Source organism: Camarhynchus parvulus, chromosome 2 (genome assembly GCF_901933205.1).
Source record: "Camarhynchus parvulus chromosome 2, STF_HiC, whole genome shotgun sequence".
In the NCBI taxonomy this organism is placed as follows: domain Eukaryota; kingdom Metazoa; phylum Chordata; class Aves; order Passeriformes; family Thraupidae; genus Camarhynchus; species Camarhynchus parvulus.
This window is the reverse complement of record NC_044572.1, coordinates 125,786,554-125,812,247: the sequence shown is the minus strand read 5'-3', so window position 1 is coordinate 125,812,247 and position 25,694 is coordinate 125,786,554. Positions and strand designations below refer to the sequence as shown.

The 25,694-nt window shown below is 35.1% G+C and overlaps 1 protein-coding gene across 1 annotated transcript in view; it reads left to right on the top strand.

Annotated features, from left to right (window-relative positions):
- MMP16 (matrix metallopeptidase 16) overlaps window positions 1-25,694 on the top strand; it is a 163,636-nt gene that overhangs the window by 91,071 nt on the left and 46,871 nt on the right. Inside the window, exons 4-5 of the mRNA XM_030970356.1 lie at window positions 5,440-5,744; window positions 25,349-25,510. Coding sequence (XP_030826216.1) covers window positions 5,440-5,744; window positions 25,349-25,510 — 467 coding nt within the window. The remainder of the gene's footprint in view (window positions 1-5,439; window positions 5,745-25,348; window positions 25,511-25,694) is intronic.

Sequence of the window (25,694 nt, the reverse complement as noted above, 5' to 3'; positions counted from 1 at the left end):
TTTTCTTGCTTAAGTAAGGAAAAAAGCAAGTTTAATCAATCAGCAATATTTAATAATTTAATTGGTGCAGGAAACTTAGCTGTAGATAGTCAATATCTTCATCCCAAAACCACTATAAATAATTTCATCTTTTTCTTGACTTCAGTGGACAATGGGTCAAGCCCCAGATAATTTTCATTTTTCTTTTACAAATTAGATATATCCTAGATTTCATTTCTGAAAGAAAATGAAAGATTTGGACAGGTCTAACTTTATGCTGTTCAGATAAATGAATGAAGGCTAGCTGGGAGCTTCAGTATACAATGAAATTCTTATCTGGCTTGTTAGCAATAGACTATGCAATTTCTATAGTCTAAATGGTCCGTATTGTGTAGGATATGGAGAGAGAATTTCTTTTTGGATATTTCAAATCCACTTAAAAATAAGGAAATACTGGATTAAGAAAAAACTTTGGAAATACTGTTGATTCATAGTAGCAAAATTTTTTTGAATGTATTAATACAAAGTAATATTTAGAGCACATTCCATGTTTATGTTGCATGTTATGGATTTTAGATTACCTTGCAGCATATTATGACATCAGATTTCTTAAAATAGCTTTCCTATAAAAACATTTGGCCATCAAGTATTTTACTAATGTTGGGGTTTTGTCTCAGAAATCTCTTTCACATTTCATCTTCTTTTAATGAATGTTGAGGAGAATGTTATCCATGAAAATGAAGAGACAAGATAATTATCAACTCTTTCAGTCATGGCAGCAGTAGGTTGAAAATCAAACCCACAGAAAATCAAAAGCAGTGGTTCTGGTTTAGGTTTAATCAATGTGAGCAAGAGCTATATGAACCAAGGTAGCACTCTTAGTCTATAGCTACAAAGAGTCAGCAAACTGAAAATGGAAAAAAGTTGACGCTAAAAAACCTTACGTGAGTGAGAGATTAGTGAAGCAACTTCATAGAAACCAACTTCTAGAGAAATTATGGTGCAAAGTGAAATATGTTTTTGGCCAGAGGTAGTTTATTGCTTTCAATAAAAGTTATAGTGTGATTAAAAAACAACCAACCAACCAACCAAAAAAAAACCAAACCAACCCACCAACCCAAAAAATCATGAAAGCAACAAACACACCTCCAAAGTTTTGCTTCAGTTTAGGTTTGATTTACATCAATGACAATAAAAAGGTTGTGTCAATAACTTATTCAAATTTAATGTATGTTTCAATTCATTTTACTTGAACAGTTTCATATCGGGCACAGATCTTAACTAGCTTACTTCAAACAGATTATTGACTGCAACTTTTTACCTACTCAATTGAAACTCCTGCTCTTTCATCTATTTAAATTTCAAATTACAGATTTTACACAGTCAAGTGAGGTATATCCTGACAATCTTGCAAGGCTCCTGAAGCTGATGCAGCCAAAAATATGTCAGTGAAACATGTATAATTTTTCTTTTAGGATATTCTGGGAAAGGAGTGGGAAGGGAAGGAAAACCCAAAGATTTTTTGAAATCAATAGGACTCAGGATTCTAGAATAATACTCTCAAAACAAGACTTCTCAGGCAGCTGTAGAAATAGTACATGAACGTGAAAAGTGCATATCAATGATAAAATCTAATTGTTCTTGTGGAAGACATGTATTTTAAAGTTATAATTCTTGATGCAACAATCAGGTTGATTTTGCAAAACCAATGATAACCACAAAAAAGCATAATCGATTGATACATGGCTGTGGTTGTCTAAAAATAACAGCTCTCAAAATTTATAAAAAGTACCACTCAGTTTATTAGTTCATAAAAGATGGCATGAGAATAAATGTTTTATCTTATAAATTGCCTTTTTTTTTTAGTAATTACAGGATCTTTAACTTCCTTATAAAATTGCACTGCCACTATGGTCAAGGTCAGCTTTGGATCTTTCTCTCATCTGAGCTTTGCTTTGAAACGATCACTAGACATTGAGTTTAGGAAAGCAATACTTAGAAAAAAGATGGATTTTTATTATGAAGGGCTTTGTCTTGCTATGCTTTCACCTTGCAATAAGAGTGGTTCTGAGTTGTCACATCCTACACTTACTTCTCTGTGAGTTCCATTATCTGGACATGGTGAGTGTAAGATACCCAATTCCTGTCTTTTTTGTTTTACTCCTGTGGGAGTTACCACTATTTCAGGTGATTGCTGGATTTAAGTTGTGGATCTAAATAGGAAAAGGGTTCATATGAGACATTATTTGCTATTGCAATCATAAGTCTAAACTGAGGACTTGTAAAAGATGAATTCTAGTACCTCTGTTAATTGACAGACTGTCTTTATGGACTGATTTTATTGTACTTCCCCCTTGGAGTTTGTATGGTAAACAACATGAAAGAAATGTAACATAACTTGGGTTTCAGATATCTGCACTGGTGAATTATTTTAAGCAAAGTTCCCAGCAAGACAATTTCAATGTTTGTGTAGCTCTTTTAGGATTGAACCTGGATTGTGTTTAACACATTAAAAGTGGACAGTTGTTTCCTATAAATACTCTTGTATAGGAATAACTGCTGATTTAAGTAATTTCTCTTTCAAGCTACACTTTTCAGCATAACCTTGCCCACTCCAGAATGTTGGTTTGGAAGCCAGAAATCTCTCTGGTTTTAATACAGAAAATATGCTTTGAAAAAAGATATTACTTTACAATGAATCTGGAGATGTACAATGCTATTTCAAAAGTAAGTCAATAGCAGAATCCCATGGAAAATATCTGCTATCAAAGGTAGGCTACTCTAGCTTGGGAGTGTGAAACTAGCCCAATGGCTCAATTCCTCATTTGTAATCTGATAAAAACTTAATTCAATGTGCTGGAAAAGCAAGAAAATGTAAAATGATAAGTTTTAATATTTGTGTCAAACCCTTTCAGACTAATTAATTACTCAATTTAACACTAATACAATATTTCAATCCATTTCCTCATTTCACATATAATAACAGAAGACCCTTCTTCTGTTTACTTAATACCAAATGAGACTTTGACTAATTACTAAGATTCCTAAATACACAAAAAAAAAAAAAAAAAAAAATCAAACAAATAGATTAAAAAAAACCCACAGCCCAAGATATATATTTCAGATGAGTTTTTTCTATATCAATATTTCAGTTTTTCTAGACATGCTCTATTTTCTATGGGAGCCTGTTGATTCATTTGCCAAATTTCTTATACATGGCAAATAACAGAGGCTCTAATCCTGCACAGAGCTCTGCTTCAGGCAATACACGTGCCTTAGGGAGCACACAGCAGGACTGACTGAGAGCACATCTGCCACCTTTGTAAGGGATATTCTTAGCACAGCAACAGGGAAGTTTTTGGTAGTGGCAATATAAGTGTGCCACTGTGATGAGGTTTTGATTTTGTGTCACAGGACATGTTCCAAAATGCTGTACTTTCTCAGGGGGCACAGACAGCATTTTATGAACTTGCTAATTAAAACGTCTCAAATAAATCTAATTCTCAAAGGCAGGAGCTTTCAGAGAGAGGTTCTGCAAGGGCTGATTGTTGGTACAGTGTGTCCAATATGTTTTTAATCACAGAAAATGCAATGCAACACTGACCATAAATTTACCGATGACCAAATAATTATGAAGGGGCATGATAGAAACACTTTAAATCACATGACATTTACATCATGTAGAGTAAGGTCATGACTACAGATCAGAGGGTATTTTCTCTCTGACAGCAAGATCAGTACTGCAGTACTTTATAGTTCTGACAGAGCCAGTTTTAAAAGAGCATTAGAAATTGGTTAAGTTGGATAAAAACCACAGAAAATATTCAATTGACTGGAGAAAATATCTTATAACCTGAGATTTAAAGAGTTCAAAAATTTAATTTCTTAGAGACAACAAAAAGATAATGACTTTTCAGTGCAGAAATGTCTTTTAAATGTCTTTGTGTATAGGGGGGAAAATTTTGAAGCTCATGTATGTGAGAGAGAAAAACAGAACAAGAACCAATAATATAAGCCAGGCAATTAATAGAATAGGCACAAGTATGAATGGATTGGTTAAATCACCTTTGGAACAAAAGATCAGGGAAAACAGTGGATTCTCTACAGTGTACTATCTTATGATTTCACTTGATATCTCTTTGGAACATACATACCAGCTAAAAAATTATGCTTTGGTTAGACAGCACTATGGGACTCAATACATTAAAATAATTTTGAGTGGAAGTCCAAATATGTATCCTTATGTTTTCTACATAAAGCTATGAACAAAATGTATATATGAAGTAAAATCTATAAAATTACACTTGGAAGATTTGTTTCCATTTACATAAACATAAATACCATATAATCAAGCACATTTAATGTACCAAACAAATCAATCATTCAAAGTTTATTCATGAAAGTATATTTGTTCTGCTTTAATGTGCCATGCTGTGTAAACTGGCAAAAATATTACATATACTCTAGAACTATGCAATTTCTGAAATTTGTACTGGATGTTCAGTCAAGCACATGTCAAATGAACAAAGAGAATCTTATTGCAGCAGTTTCAGAGCAGACACTAATCTAAAAGAGTTTTTGCTGCCCATATGAATCGAGTGGAAATGATGCAGAAAATTGGATAGGTCTGAAATTGATTATTGACATTCATTTCTTGAATTCAACAATGAAAATAAAGATTTTTAAAGATAATTTCACTATAATTTACTAACTATGAGAGTAAACTTCAATTCTGATTTTTTTTGCCTTGTCATATATATGTAACTTGAAGAAGTGGTGAAGACTGAAATTTCTCTTTAATACATATTCCTGAGTTATAATTGTCTTCTATAAAATTATTTCTCTGATGGATTCTACAGTGTTATGCAAGATTTACAGATGTAATCAGATCATAAAATGACATCTTAGCCTGTACTAAAGTCAAAAGGCTTTGTTTCTGATAAGGAATTTATCCAGTTGCAAATGCAATGAGGCTTTGTGAATACTGGTTGGTGGTCACAGTATGGAGTTCTGCTTTGGTTAATGAACTCACTAATAAGTAAAAATTTCATTTCACTAAAAACATTTTTCTTTTGATCAGAAAGAACATGACATTCTTTAGCTGTGATGGATTCTAATTGTAGTCCAGGAGGTAAACAGTCAGTGGTTGATTAATCTGGTTATCCCACTGTTAAGAATTTTTCATTTTAATATATTTTAAATCTTCTAAATATAAGACTTTTTGTACTGCTGGGAGTAAGCCAGCTAACATAATAAGTTCTACCTTAAAGGGCTATACAGATTGACGCCATGATTTTGCACCAGCTTGTTTAAAAATACTCTTCCTAATGTATATAATGCCAGACTAGCATGTTTTATTAAAAACACAAAGCTTCTAATAATTTGGGGAAAATGGTTATTAGCAGTGTCACTTACCACTCTCTTACATTAATCTATGTAATGTTTCTCTGTTTCTTTCAGCATAAAGAACGTCACTCCGAAAGTAGGTGATGCTGAAACCCGTAAAGCCATTCGCCGTGCCTTCGATGTGTGGCAGAATGTAACTCCTCTAACATTTGAAGAAGTTCCTTACATTGAATTAGAAAATGGCAAGAGAGACGTGGATATTACAATCATTTTTGCATCAGGTTTTCATGGAGACAGTTCTCCCTTTGATGGGGAGGGAGGATTTTTAGCTCATGCATATTTCCCTGGCCCAGGAATTGGGGGAGACACTCATTTTGACTCAGATGAGCCATGGACTTTGGGAAATCCCAATCATGATGGTAAGAGATTTAATTTTAAACAAAATAGATAAGTGGCATGAATTTTCTGCTAACAGAATTACTTCCCTGTTCCCCTATTCCTAAAGTCACGTTGTTTTCTTTCCTTGGTTAACATTACTTTAGAAATATATTTTGTTGATCTGTCTGTTTGAATCCAAGGCAGAAGAGTATCTATCTGATTGTAATACAGTATGAAAACATGTTTTGCTTGAATAACATTGAATTCTTATTAGGAAACTTCATGATCATTCAAACATTGTACTGGTGAATATTTACCTAAACTACAGTTTTGCATTTTTTAACATGTCAAACTTATTTAGGTTTAGGGGAAATGTGGAATATTTAACAGTGATATAGGAACTACTTCAAGTATCCACCAATTCTGTGGATACTAATGGACATAAAACCTAGTCTTCAGTTTGCATCTTTGATGATGCAATGGCAGGATTTAAAGGCAAATCTTAAAGATGCCATTCCAAGAGCGGAATTGGTGTTTCCCAAAAACTTTTGAATGCCTTTTGGAATTTTTGATTTTAACATGCCAAATCTAGTTAAGTAGCACATTCCCAACAGTCAAATGAATGACTGCGCAGTGCAGTTTACACACCTATCATTTAACAAATAAAGACTAAATATACACTTTATTCTTCACGACTAAAATCTGGCCATTGCCAGGCTCTAAGGTGATGTGACTAAATTACTGCTGTTATCTGTGAATGCTAATTAAAAGCTAAGTCTAATTTTGCATCTCTCCAAACAGTATCAAAGAGATTTTCTGTAGACGTATTCTGTGTTTGATGCTGTGACAGGTTTTGTTTCCAAGGAGCTTCAGTTGTCCTGGTAGATCCCTCTAAGCCAGTTACATGAAGTTTGAGGCATCTCTTCAGAGATACACAAATAGGATGTTTCTGGCATACAAAAGACTATAGAGATGGCAAGAAGTGGAGAACTGTTGTATTTCAATGTTACACTGAATTTGTGAATAATGAGAGGCTTTATCTAATTCCTTTTCTTTCCCCTTCTCACCTGAGATCCTCCAAGAAAAATTCAGAGCTTTTTATGTTGCAGTATTTGTAGCCTAGGGTCTGCAACAAAACCTTAATTTAGCATTTTAGGAGTATAAATATGGTGTTGTGACTATTTCATTGGTGCAATACTTCTGCTGTGCTGGAGTCAGTTGAAGCAAGAGGTGTGTAAGGCCCTGTAAAGGTCCTCAGTTGTGCAACGGGTTCAAGACACTTCATTATTGTGAAACAAGCCCTAGATTCTTACTGGAGCAAAAACTGTGGTATTACATGGATTCTTGCATTGGACAAATCATGTTTGCCTTCTTCACATGTTGAGCTCAAAGGAGCACTGGTGGGAGTCCTCTGTGCGGTTCGGGTAGGTAGTCAGTCACAGCATTGTGAGGGTAAATGAAGGTGATTTTATGTGTCTGGTTTTTATGTTGGTTAGAGACCAGCACTGCACACAATGTTCAGTGGTTTTGGAGCTGTTGCTTGAAGCACTCAGGAAAATCTACAGGCATGTGTACGTTGAAGTCAGGATGTCAGTTTAATTGGGATAACTCTTTTGGAGCAGTTCCACACCTTGCATGAAAGTGAATGAACTTCTGGCTGTCTCATTCTTCTTTAACTTAAGCAATTTTCATATTGCCCAGTGGCACTCATTTCTTTATAGGGCTTTTGAGGTTTGTGTTTTGTAGAGCAGTTTTCAAAAGCTATTGCTTGTATTAATGTATTTTAATAGAATGTGATGAAAAAAATCAAGGGAAAGTAAATTGATGCTATCACTAGAACTGTGATTTTATATATCTTAGACCTTTGAACTTTTATGATAAAAAGGTTTGCTATCTATATCACAAATGTTTAAGAGTTATGATTGGAAATTTTTCTGAAAATTTAATATCTTATGTATTTTGGTGTGCCTATATATACTTTTTTCCTGATAAAATGGAATATTAAAAGTAAAAAATTGAAGATTTTTTGTAAACAAATGATAATTAATAAAAATATCTTACCAATGCAAGTTCTCTGAAGAATTTTGGCAACTGTCAGTTTCATTGTTGATATGGTAGGAACTGTGTCACAGGTCATAGTTGTTGTCCAGAGAAAATTCTCCATCATTGTAGCCCTAGAAACATCAACAGATGTGCATTTCTTCTGAAAATGCAGGGCACCTGTTTGTCTGATTGGTGACTTTTAGCTATTAGGTAGGCTAGGTTTCCTCATTGTCTTACTAATTAGCTTGTGTCTAGGAATCCTGGAGGATCATGCAGGTTTTGAGGTTTTTTTTGGTTTTGTTTGGGTGTTTTGTTGTGGTGGTTGTTGTTGTTTGGTGGGGTTTTTTTTGTTTTGTTTTGTTTTGTTTTGTTTTGTTTTTTGTTTGGGGCTTTGTTTTGTTCTGTTGTTTTTTTGGTTTGGGGTTTTTTTTTTTGTTTGTTTGTTTTTTAGGTTTTTTTTGTGCCTGGGAAAAAATTTCCAGGGGGAAAAAGAATATGAGCACACTATTTGGGATTGACAGGAAAGAAAGACTTACAGCTCTCTTAGGCTTCCTATCATTTTGAGCTGAGTCTCAGAACACTGAAAAGCAGAAGGTTGAAAAATATATATGTGATCTTAGCTATGAGTCATTTTTCCCAGGCGAGTGTCAATTTTAAGATTCATTGTTCCAATAGTCCAAGAGACACCTTCTTGTAGTATTATTTGAAACCCAATAGAATGGGAAAAAGATTTGATGATTTATTTTTATTTTTAAACTAAGTCTCACCCCAAGGGGCTGATTTTCTCTGATTCCTATTCCAGTATCCCAGAGAGATTCAAAAACACAGAGCAACTTGTTTACTTAGCAGCAAGAATGCAAAAATAAGGTCATTTTGAAAAGTCCTAGCTTCATTCTTCACCTTGTACTGTTCTAATGAAAGCAGTTTATATGCCATCTACCTCAGAAAAGACAGGCAACTTGATGAAATGCTTTCATAAACTGTTGTCTCTATAAAGTGATTTTCATTCCAAATAAGGAATCATATACAAAATCAGTATTCTGAGTATAGTTAATTACTACAGCAATTTATTCTGACTACTTAATTGTAGTGTCTTCATACTTCAGGTTTTTGGTTGATTTGGTGGGGTTTTTTCTTATCACATTTGGTCAATTTCCTTGTATTTTCTTTTGTTTAATCCTACTCTAGACTCCAAAGACAGTTGCAATAGAAATACATCATCTCCACAGCTCATTGCTGCTTTCCTTTATTCTCACTTCAATGGTATGTTCTTATCAATCGTGTTCTCTGAAGAGATTTGTGCTTTGACTCCTCCCTCATCCTGAAGAATGAATGAGGCTTTTGTAGGAGTAGAGACTAATGGGCCTGTCACTCAGGAAAAAAGCTCCTGTCATACAATTTTACACTTGCAGGCTTTCTACAAGGATGTATTTCTTTGCTTTCATAATACCCTCTAAGAAGAGTACAGCTGGTACCTCAACTCCAGCTGAGCTGTGGAGGGCTTTTCTCTGAATTTCCATCCATGGTGCTGCAGGTGATCCTAGAAATATTGCCAGAAAGAAGGACAATAGACTTAGCATCGCAGGGAAGCAGTGGAAACAAGGACAGAATTTCTTTTGCCAGGGAATGAGAGAGATATGGAGGATAAAATATGGTGCACGTTTTTTTTTTTTCTTTTTTTTTTTATTTAATAAGTAAAGGGAAGGCTATTCTTTCAACAATTTATACAAAGTGTGTGTATTGGACTGTAGTCTTCCTTCAGTCAGTTCTCATCTTCTAGTTTCCCATTTAGCACAACTACTTTTCAAGTTCCCATGGGAGTAGGCTGTTTCACTTACAGTAGACTCCATTTCCTTTATGATCTGCCTGTCTAGACTTCAGGTGAGATAAGAGCCTTATCTTCTTAAATTATTTGGAACAGGATGATTTCTTCATGAACCTTACAAAGTATCTTGTGCTCCTAGGCAGTCTCAATTAAAACTCAGGTTATTCTGGTAGTGCTTGGCAAATACAGCAGAAGAACAAACAGTGTTCAGGAACAGCAAATCAAAATTGATAGGATTTTACAGGAAAATATTTCACACTATGTGCACTTAAAATGTAAAAAGGTAAAGGGACAAACAGGAAATGGAAATCATGTTACGTAAGTAGATATCTGAAAAGTCATCACTTATTGGGAAAAAATTTAAATCTTTATTTTCTTTTGAACTTAAAAACTGTAAATAAAACAAACAAATAGACAAAAAAAGTGAATAAAAAAATAAGAGGAAGAAATCTTAATATACCAGCCTTGAAGCTAGGGAGGGATTTCCTTGTTCCCATTGCTCTAATCCATTTAGGTGATATATGCCCCCTCATTGTTTTTAAACTTAAAAATTATGGACAATGAATGATGCATCTAAATCCAGAAAGTGACAATGACTTCCTCCTAGGAGTGAGTACTTTGGAGATATTTTACTGTCAAAACTCTCAACAATAATCTTTTTCAAAGTATTTTCTTCAATGGCAATATTTCAAATGACTGTGATGAATTTCAAAGTCACTGCCAGGGAGCATCTGGGATAGGTACTGTCTCTGTAAATTTTCTAGTAGCTTGAAGAAAAATCCTGTCTTACATCCTATTTTTCTGTACCAGAACTGAAAGGGCCATCTTATTAGCCTTATTGCACTGGTTTATCAAAATTGATTTCACATTTGTCTGTCTACATGTACTTAAGTTAGTTTAAACCTTTTTTAAAGCAGGTTTTTTTTTTTCTGGGATATTACTGAATACATCTAAACCTATTTAAGGGAGTGTTAAACCAGTTTAAATTGAGAGTGCACTACATTTAACTAGATTAATTTAAGATTGACCTACTTGCACAAGTGCAGCTTTTTAAAAAAGGGCAAGATTTAGAAGTGCTTGGGGAAAACAAGGATTTCTTGGGAGCTTAGTTTTCAAGCACATTAGACATGATATGTAATGTACCAATTACTGGATAAAATGTGACCACAGAACTGTGTCTTCCAGCAGCAGAAAATATTTGGCAAAAAACTAAGTGTAGATAAACACAGTAGATCAGTAGTGGTAATTTGATACTGTTATCTTCATATCATCAAGAGAAATAGAAGTCAAACTAAAATACATTGTTTTTTACCTCTGTAGCAAATTTATCAAGGTAGATAGTCTACCATATTGAAATTCTGCAGAAAATAGTTCTTCCATCAAAGAAAATATGATAAATAACAAGTGGAACTGCCTTACAGAAGTAATAGTACAGTGACATGTAAGGAGAATATTTCTGCTAACTACTTACATACATGTGGGATATTTGTAACTTGTGTATACATAAAGCTCTGTCTTTGGGAAAACAAACTTAAAAATTTAATAATTCTGTTTTGTTTATTTTTTTGTTAATTCTCCAGCATTCAAAAAATTATTCAAGTTTTCAGGCAATAACTAGAAAACAAGCAAAGAAATCTGCCACTTTGTACCATGCTGTTTGTAGGTTGCCAAGTAAAAGCTTCTTGGAGCTGATGCAAATACAGCATCTCATGTAATGCACTTGGACTCCAGTTAGTGTGTAGATTCTGCTATGGGCACTGTGCTGGCAGCCAAGAAAAATTTATGAAAATCCTGATCTCTGAACTGCATAGATCAACTTGTAGTAAATTTCTTTTGGCTGCCAGTTTGGTTGACACAGTGCAGGAGATATATGCTATTGGAAATATGAACCAGTAGAGTTGTGAAAACCATCTCCTAAGGGAGCTCTGTGTCTTGAACAGTGCTCATGCTGTGGCTTGATATAAAGGAAGCCAAGCATTTCAGATCAAAGGAAGCTCTGTATTACAATGTTAACATGGCTTTAATTTCATAAAGCATAGTGCTCTTGATTGATTATGTATGTTTTTTTAATAAGCAATTATCAACATCAAATTTGATCTGTAACCAAGCAGTGTGACCTTCCAGTTGTCAAATGCTTATTTTCTAGTTCTGCACTACGATAACTATGTAGAAGATTAATATCTTATTTGAATTTTTATTTTATAGTACTTGCGTATGTGCTTGTAAATAGAGAATTGCAAAAGTGGGTTCAGATCAAAGGTTATCCTACAAAATATCCTATTTCCAGTTAATAGCTATTAACAGATACCTAAAGAAGAGAATAAGAGCAGGGTAAACATATGGCAGTAAAACCCCAGCATATTCCCTCTTAGCTTCCAGTAATCTGTGGCTCATTGAATTTCTGAGGCACAGGCCATATTTTTGTGTTTAGTAGCCTGTGAGGGATTTCCTTTCATTAATCGGTGTAATCTCTTTTTGAACTCACGTAAGCATTTGGTATCCACAACATCCTGTGACAATATGTCCTGTAGTTTAAGCAGACGTGAAAGGCTTCTTCTTTCTGATTTTTTTTTTTTAGACAGATGGATGCCCATATTGTAAGGAAGTAATTTTCTAATTATTTTATCTATTCCATTCATATTTTATGGGCCTCTGTCATATCTTGTTTACAGGACAAAGAGACTGAGACTGTGGAATTGCAGCCTTGTTTATATACAATTATAAGGTTAAGGAAGTACAACTTCAATTTTAAATTGAAACTGAGTGCAAAATGAGAGAATTAGCAATATTATAAAATATGACAAAACCCAACTATTGCATTTATAATATTACACAGTGATAAAGATGCCAGGACAATATTTCAAGGAGCTTTGGAAGTTGCAGGCATATTGAATAATGATTGCTTCTTTTAATTTCTTCATTTTCCCTGAAATCCAATTTAATTCAGAAATCAATTAACACAAATAATACTTTCTGTCACTAAACCACAACATTTTCAGTATTTAAAAAGAAACCAGTCTTTCCCTTATCAGTAAGTGCATTTTGTGCTGCTAGAACATCCTCTGTCCTCAAACTTTCCAAACCTTCCTGGATTATACTTGCTGATATGCACCTGTCCCATGTCCAGTCACTCCAAGATCGTACCTAAAATCTTAACTCTCAGATATCCAGCCTCTGATGCATAAAAAGTATCCTTGAAAATATTATCATGGTATGCAAAGCTGCACTGAAGAACAGAAAAATCCCTTTCAGCTATTGAAGAGATGGGAAATGATCAAAAAATCATAAATGGCCCTGGCTGCTTGTGAGGACTCATTCATTGGACATAGGACTATGCAGATAGAAGAGGATCTGTCTGCTGGACCCCATCTACCAGCTGGAAGCCAGATGATGGAAAATGGGAACTGTTGGCAAAGTACTCACCTCATTTTTATAATTTTTGGGGAGGATTTTGCTTTTGTGGAATACCCTTATGGCTTTGAGGAAAGCACTTCATTTGCATGTTTTTAAAAGGGAAATCTGTTTAAAACTGGCAGTCAGTGAAAGCAGTCTTGTGGATGAATCCAGCCCCATGTTGACTGGGATGCTTTTAATACATCCCAGGGGCTCTCAGTGTGTAATATCTTATTCTCAGCTTCCTTCTTGGCCTAGCATTTCTATATGCCCTATTATGCAAACTAAAAGAGAGGCTGAGGAATATGGTAAGAGAATTGACTTTGTGATATTCTTAATTAAAGCAGTGGGATTGTAGACCAAGATGCACATCTTTCATCATGCTTTTCATGTCCATAGAAGCAAGGTGGTATTTAAAGTGTAGCATAATTGCTAGAGACAGTCCTGATGCAGGCTGCGAACCAAAAAGGCAGCACAGCTCGAGCCACCGAGTTGCATATTGCTTCCATCGTGGCATAGGTAAACAGAGATCTTTGCAATCCTTTGTGGAGCAGTTAGGGAAGCTGCAAACTCAACTATCCATTCAAACTGCAACTGGAGGTTATTTCCCACGTACCAGGGCCAGCAGAACTTGCTTGCTTGCTTGCATTTGCCATCTGCCTCGGTTTGTGATCAGCCAGCCCATCCTAAACTGCTAATGAAAAGTGTTAAAGCGGATCTGGCTGACTTTGCATGGAAATAAATGAGGAAAGTTCACATTGTCTGTTACATCGACTCTGCTGCCAAGGAAACATCTAGCTGAAAGGCAGCATGGGTCCTTGCAGACAATTTTGGCAGCATTTGCACCTAAAAGCACTGAAAAAAACCCCCTCTGCCTTTCTTTTCTTTTTTTTATTTTTTTTTTATTTTAAAGATGTCATTGTCTCAAACAACTGTTTATGCAACAATGAAGTCAAGTTTATCTAGCAAAATGGATTAATTTAATCAGACCCTCATACAAGTATATTAGGAGAAACGAGTTTACATAGGGAAATTTAGTTGAAAAATGTTTGTTGTAGTGATTAATAAGTTGAAGATAACCGTGTTGGAGTTTTTGGCTTCATTTTCTCTTATTGTCTTTCTCATTTTCCCCCTGCAGTATATGAGAAAAGATCATTGGGAAGCCATTTTTTTTCAAGCAAATAGATTTTAAATGAATCCAAGCATAAAATGTGGGCCAACACTTTCATGATTGTTTTTATGACTCCACAACCTTTCACACACAAAAAACCCCCCTAACACTACATATACAAAAAAAATACCCAACCAAACAAATAAATACTCCTACCTTATTATTTCCTCCTTTTAGGAAGAAGCTTAACAGATTTTGAGTACTGAATCTAAGAGAGCTTCATATAACTTATATGTTTCAGAAAGTTTTAGAGAATGGGGAAAAAAGGAAAAAAAATCCCATGTTCCAGTGCTTTTTATTCTTATTCTCTATGCATTTTATAAGTGTTTACCATCAGCCCACCATAAGGCAATATTTCTTTAAAATGTGTGATACCAACTAATATTAGTGCTAATAATAGAGGAACTGCCTTAAGAGCTATGATATTTCACACCAGAGACTGAATTTCACATTCTTGAAAGATTATTTGCTTTGAAGAACTTGTGAAAAGCTATATCTCAAACATGTTGAGTTAAAAAAAAAAAAAAAAGAGAGACAAAATTCCCTTTATTATTGCAAATAAGTCAAAAGCAGTTTACAACTAGAAAATCATCTAATGAATGAATGGCTTGAAATTATTTAATTTTCTTTTCAGTCTGGTCTCCTAGAAGCAGTAATTTAGGACAGAGGCATTATCTATGAACCTAAATTTCTCCCTTCAGACAGAAAGTGACATTTCAGTCATTGAAAGCAGGCATCAGGCTTAGCATTCCAACTCTCGTGGAATCCAGGGTTCCTCAAGCCTCCATTTGTTGCTAAGGCCACTTAATGGAGACTTTTCCTTCAAGATAGATTTAGGAAATACCAAAGATGCTCTGTAGAATATTATTACTGCATTGCCATCTCATTTCCGCTGCCTGTTTAGGGGGAAAATCTGAAAAATCATGTTGCCAATTAATATGGACATTGTCATGGTTTTCTGGGAGAACAAGACAAGAATTATACAGTAATTCCATATTTAATTACATATTTATTTATTAAGCAGAAATACACTGCATTTTGAAAAAGTAGAATGATGTAGATAACCCTAAAATATAAGATAATACTATATCTGAATTTTAAGAATAGTATATAATTAACTAATGAAAGATTTTCTACAATAGCATTCTCAAGTCTAGAGTATAATTTGTGCTTTTCCTGACAATTCTTCACTTCAAAATGCCCAAAATATTTGTTCTTGAGGCCAAAATGGTTTTTATCTATATTTAGAATTCTTCCTAACAGTTTGGGTTCCAAAAAGTGCTGAAGACGTAACACCAATAGCTGGGAACATATACAGCTAAAACATTAGGTTGTGAAAAAAGATGAAAGCAGGAAAAAAAAAAAACAACAAACCAGATAAGTTAAAAGAGCAACATTTTTTGTTCCAAATATTTTTTGTCTGATTTTTTTTTAAGGTTTAAGTCTCTCCTTCAAGTCAGCCTATGATAAGTACTTCCTGGGTTTGTACATATATCACTTAAGTCCATGTCCTGTACTTCTATAATTAATGTTTTGCCAGTGACTTAAAAGAAAAGACCTAAGTCAAAAGCCAGAAGACTTGAGGGGGTAGAATTAATCTGACCATATGTTGATGTTTGTGTCTGAGTTAATCTCATGGAGTCCCTTTAGAGTTGTAGGAGAGATATATTGCCTTCCTGGGTAAGGTTTGTTGCATCCTGAGGTAGGTGTCTAAAACAAACTGGATGGATCACGTTCTGAAATACCTGTTTCTCATCTCTTGCTGTGAGAGGTGCAGGTAGAGACATTTGTGTTACAGCGTTGAGTAGCTAGATAACTTGCACTAGTGATGTTGAATCATGCCGTTTCAGATTAGAGGGAAACTGTAGTGATAAGAGCTTCAAAATAGTGGCACTAACTGGAGGTCAAAAGAAATCTGTCCCAGCCCCAGCGGTGGCTGTTTTGGGAGCAGTTCAGTATAGCAGTCAGAAAGGGCAGTTGCAGGCATAGGCTGTTCCCTGCCCTTTGGTATGGCTGGACAAACACTCATATTGGTCTGAATATTGTAATTCACAAGTGGGTTGTGCCTCTGAAATTTAGAATGCAAAGTTGGTAGTACGGTAATGTGTAAACATACTTCTAGTTTCCCATTTCTAAGAATCATACAGAGCACCTTTCTTGTGATGCAGTTTAGAGATTGAAACTATGTTAGTATCAGGAAATGGGATATTCAGGAAGCTAAAGATCCAGTAAAGACATGAATTAATGTTTTTAACTGTGCTCCAGCTAGCAGTGCTAGCAGAAGCAGCAAAAGTAGTAGGGCCTGAGCTTCAGGATGAGTTAGCAAATAAAATAGATATATAATCAACAGTCACTCCTTAGCTGTTTTTTGTTTTTAATCATCACTTGTGATGCTGGCAGGGCTGGCCATTGTGGCTTGCAGAGATGTGGTCCCAGCCTTCCTGAGTGTGGAAGTTCTGGTCTGAGCGCCATCAAACATGGAGCCTCTGGCACTGTCCCTTCTTCCTGCTGGGGCCCACTGCTCTTGCCCCAGGCTGGGGTCCTGCTGAGCTTCTAATTCAGAGAAGAGGAAGTTCTAGGCTTGACTTCTGCCCTGGCCTGCATTCTCATGTCCAATCTCTCCTGTGCTTTGCCAGGGGCAATGAACTCCTGCCTTTATCTTCCTTCCTAAGAAAATTCTTGCATTGTCTTTCCTCTGCTGGGAGGCCCAGGAGTATGACTGGGCTGCCTGACCGTCTTGTCCTCTCCAGTACCCTTTGCTCTGCCCTCTGCAATCTGTCATCTGGAGGCTGCCCCTCCATGGCAGGGGCCCAGTCATCTCCATGCAAACAAGTGCCAAGAGTCACTAGTGTGAACTGATCATATTCCCTGTGTTCTGGAAAGGCCTAGAATTCTAGCTGGGAGGGCATACAGCTGTATGGATATAGAATCCTGGGATCTTAGCAGCAGATTCTCCAACAGATCAGAGCATTTCATATCAGTAAATTTTAACAAAGTAAGACCTAAGTAACAGATTTGTCTTTCTATCACATTCTCTGTATACACGATCCCCAGTTTGAAGTTGTCTCAATTTAAAATATGGTGCACACTTGGATCAGGTTTCTCTTTGAAGTCTGCAGACTTCTTAGAAAACTTGTCTTCTTTTCAGATCAGAGAACTTTTAATGATTTTTTTTTCTTCTAATCACTTTGCCAATTTGGATTCAAAATTCCCACTTCTTTTTATCATCAGTTTAATGAAAAAGGCCCAAATCATTGACAAATCCATCTTGACTTTTTCTTAATGTGAATTTAAAAAAGCCAAGTAACAGTGAAGGAAGAATTGTTCATATAAAAACCTTACATATATATATATATACACAAACCACCATGTTGCTGTTTAAAAATTCTCAACGTCTTGTGTCTATGTTAAGATACAATGGTATACTGATGAAAATAATAACCTGATTTTGGTGGATTTAATGTGAGCTAATTTAGATGGTATTATAATTAATCTCAGTAGTTTACTGGTACAGGGTAAAAAAATTTATCAAACAAAAATTTAGCCAACACAAGATTTACACATAAATTGAATTCTGTGTGCATTCCATTGAGGGGATTTCATCTCTGGGACTCTTTCAGATTTCTAAAAGGTGGCTGCCCAGAGGAACTGTGGATGCCCCATCCCTGGAAGTGTTTAAGGCAAGGCTGGATGGGGCTCTGAGCAGCCTGGTCTAGTGGAAGGTGTCCCTGCTCATGGCAGGAGGGTTGGAACTGAATGGTCTTCAAGGCCCCTTCCAACCCAAACCATTCTATGCTTCTGTGATTTCTGCCCCATTACAGATTACATCTATTGTGAATATTTGCAGTATGACTTTGAGCTTCCTCCTAGAATTTACGACTATTTCTTCATAGGAGGACACACAGAACCTAGGGGTAAATTAATAAAAAGAAAACAAAAGAAGCCATCGTGTTAACAAACCTGCACTTTAGCTGAGTGGCTTAGAGACAAACCCTACAATTTTTTTGTCAAGACAAGGGTTCAATTTTAGTACAGCCTCATGCACAATTAAAATTCTCTTGCATTTATTCTCACCCAAAGTGCCACTTTGGAGTGGTAGAAAGGTGTTCATTCCCTTCACATGAGTGACCCACAGGGACCAGACATAGAGAACAGATGAGGACTGTGTGATACATGCTCTTTTCATGTACACATCCAAATCTTCAATCCCAACATGTGTTCATTTTCCCAGCCTTCAGAAAGCAGTTTTAAGTACTTCTCTACCTTCTTTTTTCCACTAAAAAATAAGAACAGAAACAAAGAAAGTACAGGAAAGAGTACAAATAGGTAAGGCTATTACAGTATTTGCAACATTTGTAATATGAAGACCTTTTCTAGCAAAATGCAAAATTCCATTAAAAGTCAAATTTATTTAAGATAGTCATTGTCTAAACACAACCATGAAAACACCCAAAATAAATTCTTTTCATTCTGTTCATCAATATGGCTTTATTACTAGTAGAATGAAAATGCCATTTGAGAATAATATACAAATTCAGTAGTGGACCTGAGTGATGAAGAAGTTGATCCCAGGAGCTAGAGATTCAACATAAATGTAGGAGTTTGTTTAGTTTGCTAGATTTCCTGCCACAGCAGGGTTTCCTCAAAGCATGAAATAAAGCCATAAGCATCATATTTTCAGAAAGAACACATTGAAGCAAGCTCTCATGTCTTCTCTGCCTCCCCTAGGATCATCTCTAGCTGCTTCACTTGTCTCTCTTTGGGGAAGTTGGTATTGATTCATTTGTCAGAATGGTTTGCAAATTATTTCAGTACTAGTGATTGAATCGGTGAGAAAAAAGTGGAAATATTCTTATATCCATGCTTTTTATAAAAAGAAATTTAAGAATACCTAAAGTAATTAATTCCACCCATTTCAAGCAATTTACTAAAAGTTGTAGAATATTGTTGGTAACAACAGATCTAAGTAGTAAGTCAGAAATTCATGTCTTTTGCATGTCTTTGACTCTAAAGTATAGGCTGATATGTGTTATGAAAGAAAATGGGCTTCTGACTTCTTCTAAATTCTGCCCAAAATATGCAGAAACAGTAAAGCACTGCCAGGATAGACTCACAGGCCACTAAACTCAAATGTTCTCATCATATCTCATCAATGATCTGAGTCACCTGAGGACAGCCTTGCTCTGTAGTAATGTGGCCTTGTCAAAATTCAAGCAAGCAATTTTGAATTTCACACTAATCTGTTAATCTTTTTAAAATAGAATAGTTTATCAAAAATATACACATATGGGTGTAGGTATTCTAAATTACAGACATTGTAATTAGAACAGACTTTGTATATAACAAACTGTCTGTACCTCCTGTCCTGTCTGCATATATAGATATATATATATATCTATATATGCACACACACGTATATATACCTCACTAAGCTTACTGGAAAGGAGTTTATTATGCATTTCATGTATTAATAGGGTGAAAGAAGACATTTTTATGTCACTGGATTTTTTCACAATGAAAAATCCTAAATATATAGATATATTATTTAAAAATTATTGTTTAAAATAAAGTGTGCAAAAAATAGATAAGCTAAGTTCCTGCAGAAAGTGGATATGCTCTGTATGATACGCTTTTATTTAAAATGACAAAAAAGTAGTTTTGTTCTTAATTTTTCAAAGGTGCTCCATCCATCTTTTAGCAAAACTCGCTTTCCAAAATAAACATTTAGCTACCAAATTTTAGTGCCAATGGCAGAAGTCTGAGATGATGTCACACAACTATATATGATTTCTTGGACTGGAAAAGGTAGCACCTTTATTTGGGTAAGAGTATTCCTATGATTTATATTTAGGCCCATGTATACTCTCAATATAGCATATATATACATATATGGTGCTTATGTAAGTGCATGCATAATATATTTGCTCGGTTCTGCTCTATTGTAATAAGGTCAGAGAAAGAAAGAATCTGCTTTTATGACTGACTGTTGAAATAGCATCTTCAAAATTCTGGCTTGTCTGGAAAGAATAATAATAACAGAGGTAACAAAGATTTTTTTTTGTTTTTTTTTTTTGTGGGGGGTTTTTTTGGTGTGCTATGTAGAGTAAGGCTCTTACTCCACAGTTTGTAGCATTTCAGCAGTTTGATGTATGCAGAATTTTCATTTTCCTTATTCTGTTCCTTTGTACCACCTGATGCATCCAAACCAAAACCAATAGGTATTTTGTGTGTGTGTAATATTTCTGACTAATTGCAAGTTTGCCTTTGAGACACTGTCTTGTTGTAACAGGACTATAATAGAAGTCTTCTGCAGATTTAAATTTCAGTTTGATGTGACTGTAATTAGAAAACCTCTATCTACATCATGAAAACTGAAATAAAATAGTCTTTGGAAGAAAAAGTATATGTCTATGTATAAAATATCTTTGTATTTTTACAATTGTTTGTAACTTAAAATTCAGTTTCTAGGGTTTCATTTTCTTTTCCTTGGGATGGAGAAGTCTTCAAAATTGAGGTCACATGTTAAGCCATTAAGTTATTGCTTTTATAAATTGAACTCACATACCATTTAAAATGGAAATTATTATCTTCAGAACTAGGTTTTCTTAATAGCTTACTGTGGACAAACATATTAGCTTTGTTTTTCTGTAGCTAATATAGCTACAGAATATTGGAAATATATTTTCCTTTCCCTGTAGCTAATATATACACTATTTTTCACTATTTTGTGAAAAATAGTGTATATATTAGCTACAGGGAAAGGCTTCCCCATACAACATGATCCACACTGCTGGTTGTTGAATATTTGATATATTAATACATATTTATATTCTGGAGTTTGGGCAGTGTTTGTAAAGTCAGGCAGATTTAGTGCCTAAAATAGTTTATAGCCTCAGAGAAAAGTGTCAGTATAAAAATAATAATTTTATCTTAGTTCTTTACACACGGTATCTTTTTATTCTTCTCTTGTGATATCAAACTTGAGATAAAATTAAAAAACAATCACAAACTTTTTGAGTTTACAGCCATTCTATTCCAAATCTCCGTGCTAATGGGAACACAAGAATAGAGACACACAAGTTTTGGACTTGTGCAATATATTTTCCAATATTTTTCTACTACTCTGTGGGTATACAACAAGATGCAACTGAGACTGTGACAATGAATACTCACCATTGTATATCTTCAGTGGCAACATTTGCTTTAAAAATCATTGTAGCCAAATGCATTTTAACTCTGTTATGACTTGTTCAGGTTTGTCATGGTGCTTCATTTTGCCATGTGGACTGAAATATGTCCTACTTGAATAATGTATACTGAAATACAAAATGATTTGGGACTTTCAACGGTGGCAACTGAAAATGTAAAAACTCCCCAATATGGATAGGATAGCAAAGCCAGCCTGAATATGAATGCTCACTTGTTTGTACATTTCAGCCTATTCAGAGCACTGACCAAGGAATTGAAGGTGGGCTACCATCGACCTTGCTGTCTCAAATACACTTCTGTGCAGCCTTGAAAAAAAGAGCAAGACTTACAGAGGGTTGTCCTTCTGCATTCTCAGGAGCTTTTTGCAGTAACTTTGAGGTACTCAGGGCAAGTCTGCTCCCTAAAGCAAAGAGGCACTGAATAATTGTTGCCTAATTAGAGAAATCTAATCGTATGCAAAGCAAAAAGGATGGAAACTCAGACAGTAATAAGACTCTACCTGTACTGGACTCAGACAGCTCATCTTGGGCTGGTTTAAACCTGAGTTTCAATTGCAGTAAGTTATTTGGGTCAGTTCAAATTCAGGATGCCCTGGAGACAATCATGACTCTTGATGGAAATTGTTATGAATAATGGGGCTATTTGGCTACGAGTAGAAAATATGTTCCCTGTTAAATCATTGTCACCCCAGGCAAGAATATTATTCTCCCAGCTCTTTCCTCTGACCTTCTCCCTTCCCCCTTATTCATTTGCTCAAGGGCTGTTCCGCCTTTGCCACACTTAATGGCTCCCCTGATGGCTACAAGTTGTATTGCATGAGGTGGAAATGACTGAATCCAGAGGGACAGTCAGACACTGAATGGAATGTTTGAGGGTTTTTGGTTCCTTGGTTTGATTGGGTTGGGTTTTTGGGGTTTTTTTTGGTTTTCTATTTTTTGGTTTTTTTTGTTTTGTTTTGGTTTGGTTTGGTTTGGTTTTTGTTTTTTGGTTTGTTTGGTTTTTTGGTTTTTGTTTGATTTGGGTTTGCTTTGTTTTGTTTTATTTTGTTTTTGTTTTTGTTTTCTTTTTACATAATCTCCCCTATCCAAAAGATGAAAGGAGAAACAGGCAGCCCCTGCATAATATCTATTGTCTGACATGGTCCCACTGTCCCTTAGTACTGCTGTAGAAGTGCTCTACCATATGCTCATTATCTGTGATTCTGGAAAGAGGATATGTCAGTAGCTGAAAGTCAGTTTTATTTATTTCTCTTTTACTATGTATTTCACCTCTTTCAGATCAACAAGGAGCAAAATGTAGAAACTGCTATAAATCTGTAAGGGGACTCAATAAGGACTTAGAATCAAAGGATGTATTGATTCTTCATGTATTCCATAACTGGCACAAATAGAAGAAGTAGAATCTTCCAAGACTGTTGATTAACTGTGGTTTCTTGAAATTTTAGAAAATATAACTAAGTAACTTCCCAGACTTCCTGCCTCAAAAAGTAGAGGTATAACATGTAAAAAACTGTTTCATCTACTGACAGTAACAAGCCTAATGGTACAAGTGGAATAAATACTCTTATTTCCAAATAACTTGAAAATAATACAGTAAATAAATTGTGGCAAACTTTTCAGTGCATTTTTAATATAGGACTTAGTTAATATTCTTAGTTATGATGTAGGAAGCATAGGTACAGGAAAGAAATTTGCTTTCAGAAGATCTGAAAAGGAAAAGAATGTTGCTTCTTAAATATTCAAGTTAATACCAGGGAAAGAAATTTTGCCTTCTAATAAGCCTAGTTTAGAACTTTCACAAAACTCAGAATAGAATTGAAAAATAATATGAGACTTTTCATTATAGTATGAAAGCTGTAGTACAGTAACATGCTTTTCTTTTCTGTCTTTCCATCTTAATCCTATGATTATTTAAAATTACATTAATTATTCCATTATAAATGCAGAATGAAAACCTTTACAAAGTTCCTTCTGTGCATCACTTCCTATGCTGATGTTAGCTCCAGAAGCTGTGTATTATTCATATGAGAGATTGTCAAGATCATCTTTGTCTGCATTTAGAAGACCAGATTCAGATATCAAGAGCATTTGTCACCAGGACAGTCAGGCTTATCAAAACTATTGAAACACCACATTGAGATTCTGCTTTGCTGTAAAAAGAGCTGCATCCAAGAAAAATATTGTCATAAAACATTTCATCTGGAAAACACATAATTATAAATGATAGGATAAACTTCTCATTTGTAAAAGCACATTATGTCACATTAATTTTTGAAAGATGTGATTTTTTTGCGCAGTTATTTTGAATGGAAGATCAAGAACATTTAGTTGTCATATTTTCAAATTACGAATCAGAAGTGAGAAGACTGTGAACTAAGCACGTAGTTTTACTTGTGTCTGTTTTCATTATTTCATTCAAAAATTTATTTTACAGACATCAGCATGGCTTCATACACCTAGTGAAGGCATCCAGTGTTTCCTATTCCATATGTACTTTGGATAAAGTTTATTTTATTGTGTCAACAAGAGGAAATGCTTGAGAAATTGAAATACTGTCAACTATGTCCTCAAAGTTCTGTAATGTATATGCATGCAATTTTGTTGCTGATGCAACTTGATAGTATTACAACTGACATTTTAAAAGTACTTCCAGATCAAGTTCCAGCAGTGGAAAATAATTGTCTATCCCTAAAGAATCTAAAGCTTATAGGATAAGAGTTAAGGTTGAGCATTTTTTCCTAACCAATATATTGAGCATATATTCCTAACCAATATATGACTATTAGGCCACAGCACAAGCCTTTCATTATTTATACTTTCAACAACAAGCTACTCACTATAGGTAACACCAGTTTCACATGAGTTCAGCATTTAAAAATTAGATGGTCAGCATAAGCTGCTGATCTAGAGTACTTCTCTTGTCAGCAGGACAGGATCCCACTTCTGGAGGATGGTTCTTCCCATCTCTAGGTGGTGAAATGAGCCATATTCTGGATGTGACCTTTTTCAGACAACTGGAATCTTCCTCCTGATCTAAACCACTTTTCCAAAATCTCATTTTGTGACAGGTTAAGTACAACAGAATCTGTATGAAAGACTTATAGAGAGATATGCAGAACAAAATCTTAGATGAGCAAAAATAGACAGAATTAATGCCATAGAGGTCCAGCTCTGAAACTTTTTTTAGAAAAGATCCCATTGGCTTTGATTTGTGTTTGCTTCAGAAGAGTGCCATATTCTACTGCAAAATCTTCCAGTTTTATCTAATACTTTGTAATAAAAAATTTAAAGATACTTTGAGAAGAGGATAACAACAACATTAAACTGGTCTATAATGTGAGTGCTTGGTTTTGGGGTTTTTCTTTAGTCCTACACAAATGAAAAAAGCTCTAGAATTTAAATAGAAAACTACAGTTATTGCAAGGAATTGCACAGGGGAATATATTAGGACATCTATTTTCCTCATTAGGATTTCAGTCACAGTGATTCAGAAATGGACAACATCTACATATAGTCAGCAGGGATCTGATTACAGGTATTTGAATGACTAAGTTCTCTGTGGGGTTTATCCTAGTCTTCAGTTTGTGAAGTTTACCTAAAAAGCCAAGATATTTTCCTATTGGAACTATGTCTTGATGAAAGCATTTTTACTTGGGTTCGTGGCAACATCAAGTTCGAGTCACAAGTTGCACGAAAGCCTAGACATAAACTATGACACTTGAACCCTACACTTACCATGTATATAAATTAAAAAAGGTTTATGTTTATGATGGCTGTAAGAGTACCATATATTATAGCATAATGGTTTCTTTGTTAGAAAAAAAAAAAAAGAGAGAAAACCGCCTTTTCTCCACATTATCCTTGATGATCCATTAATTACTATGCATTACCTTGTGAAAGTCAAATGCAGTGAAAACATCTTGCAAGACCAGAGTCCTCCATGTGTGTTAAGTTTTTACTAGCTTTGTGGATTCAAAGGTCTTTTTCCTTTCCTTCTCTTCACAGGAAACGATCTCTTTCTAGTTGCAGTTCATGAACTCGGACATGCTCTGGGCTTGGAGCACTCTAATGACCCCACAGCAATCATGGCTCCATTTTACCAGTATATGGAAACTGACAACTTCAAACTACCTAATGACGATTTACAGGGCATCCAGAAGATATATGGTATGTCATGTTCTCATCAGACAACACAAGCTTTTTGGTTTAGAGTAACTTTGAGGTCCTCCTGGCCATATCACCTCTCCAAAGGGCTCGTTGGTGTGGACTTCACAAGTTGTTATGCCAGAGTCTCTGTGTGAGTAAACCATCCAAAGATTTTGAGGACACTCTTACTCTTTTTCTAACTGTT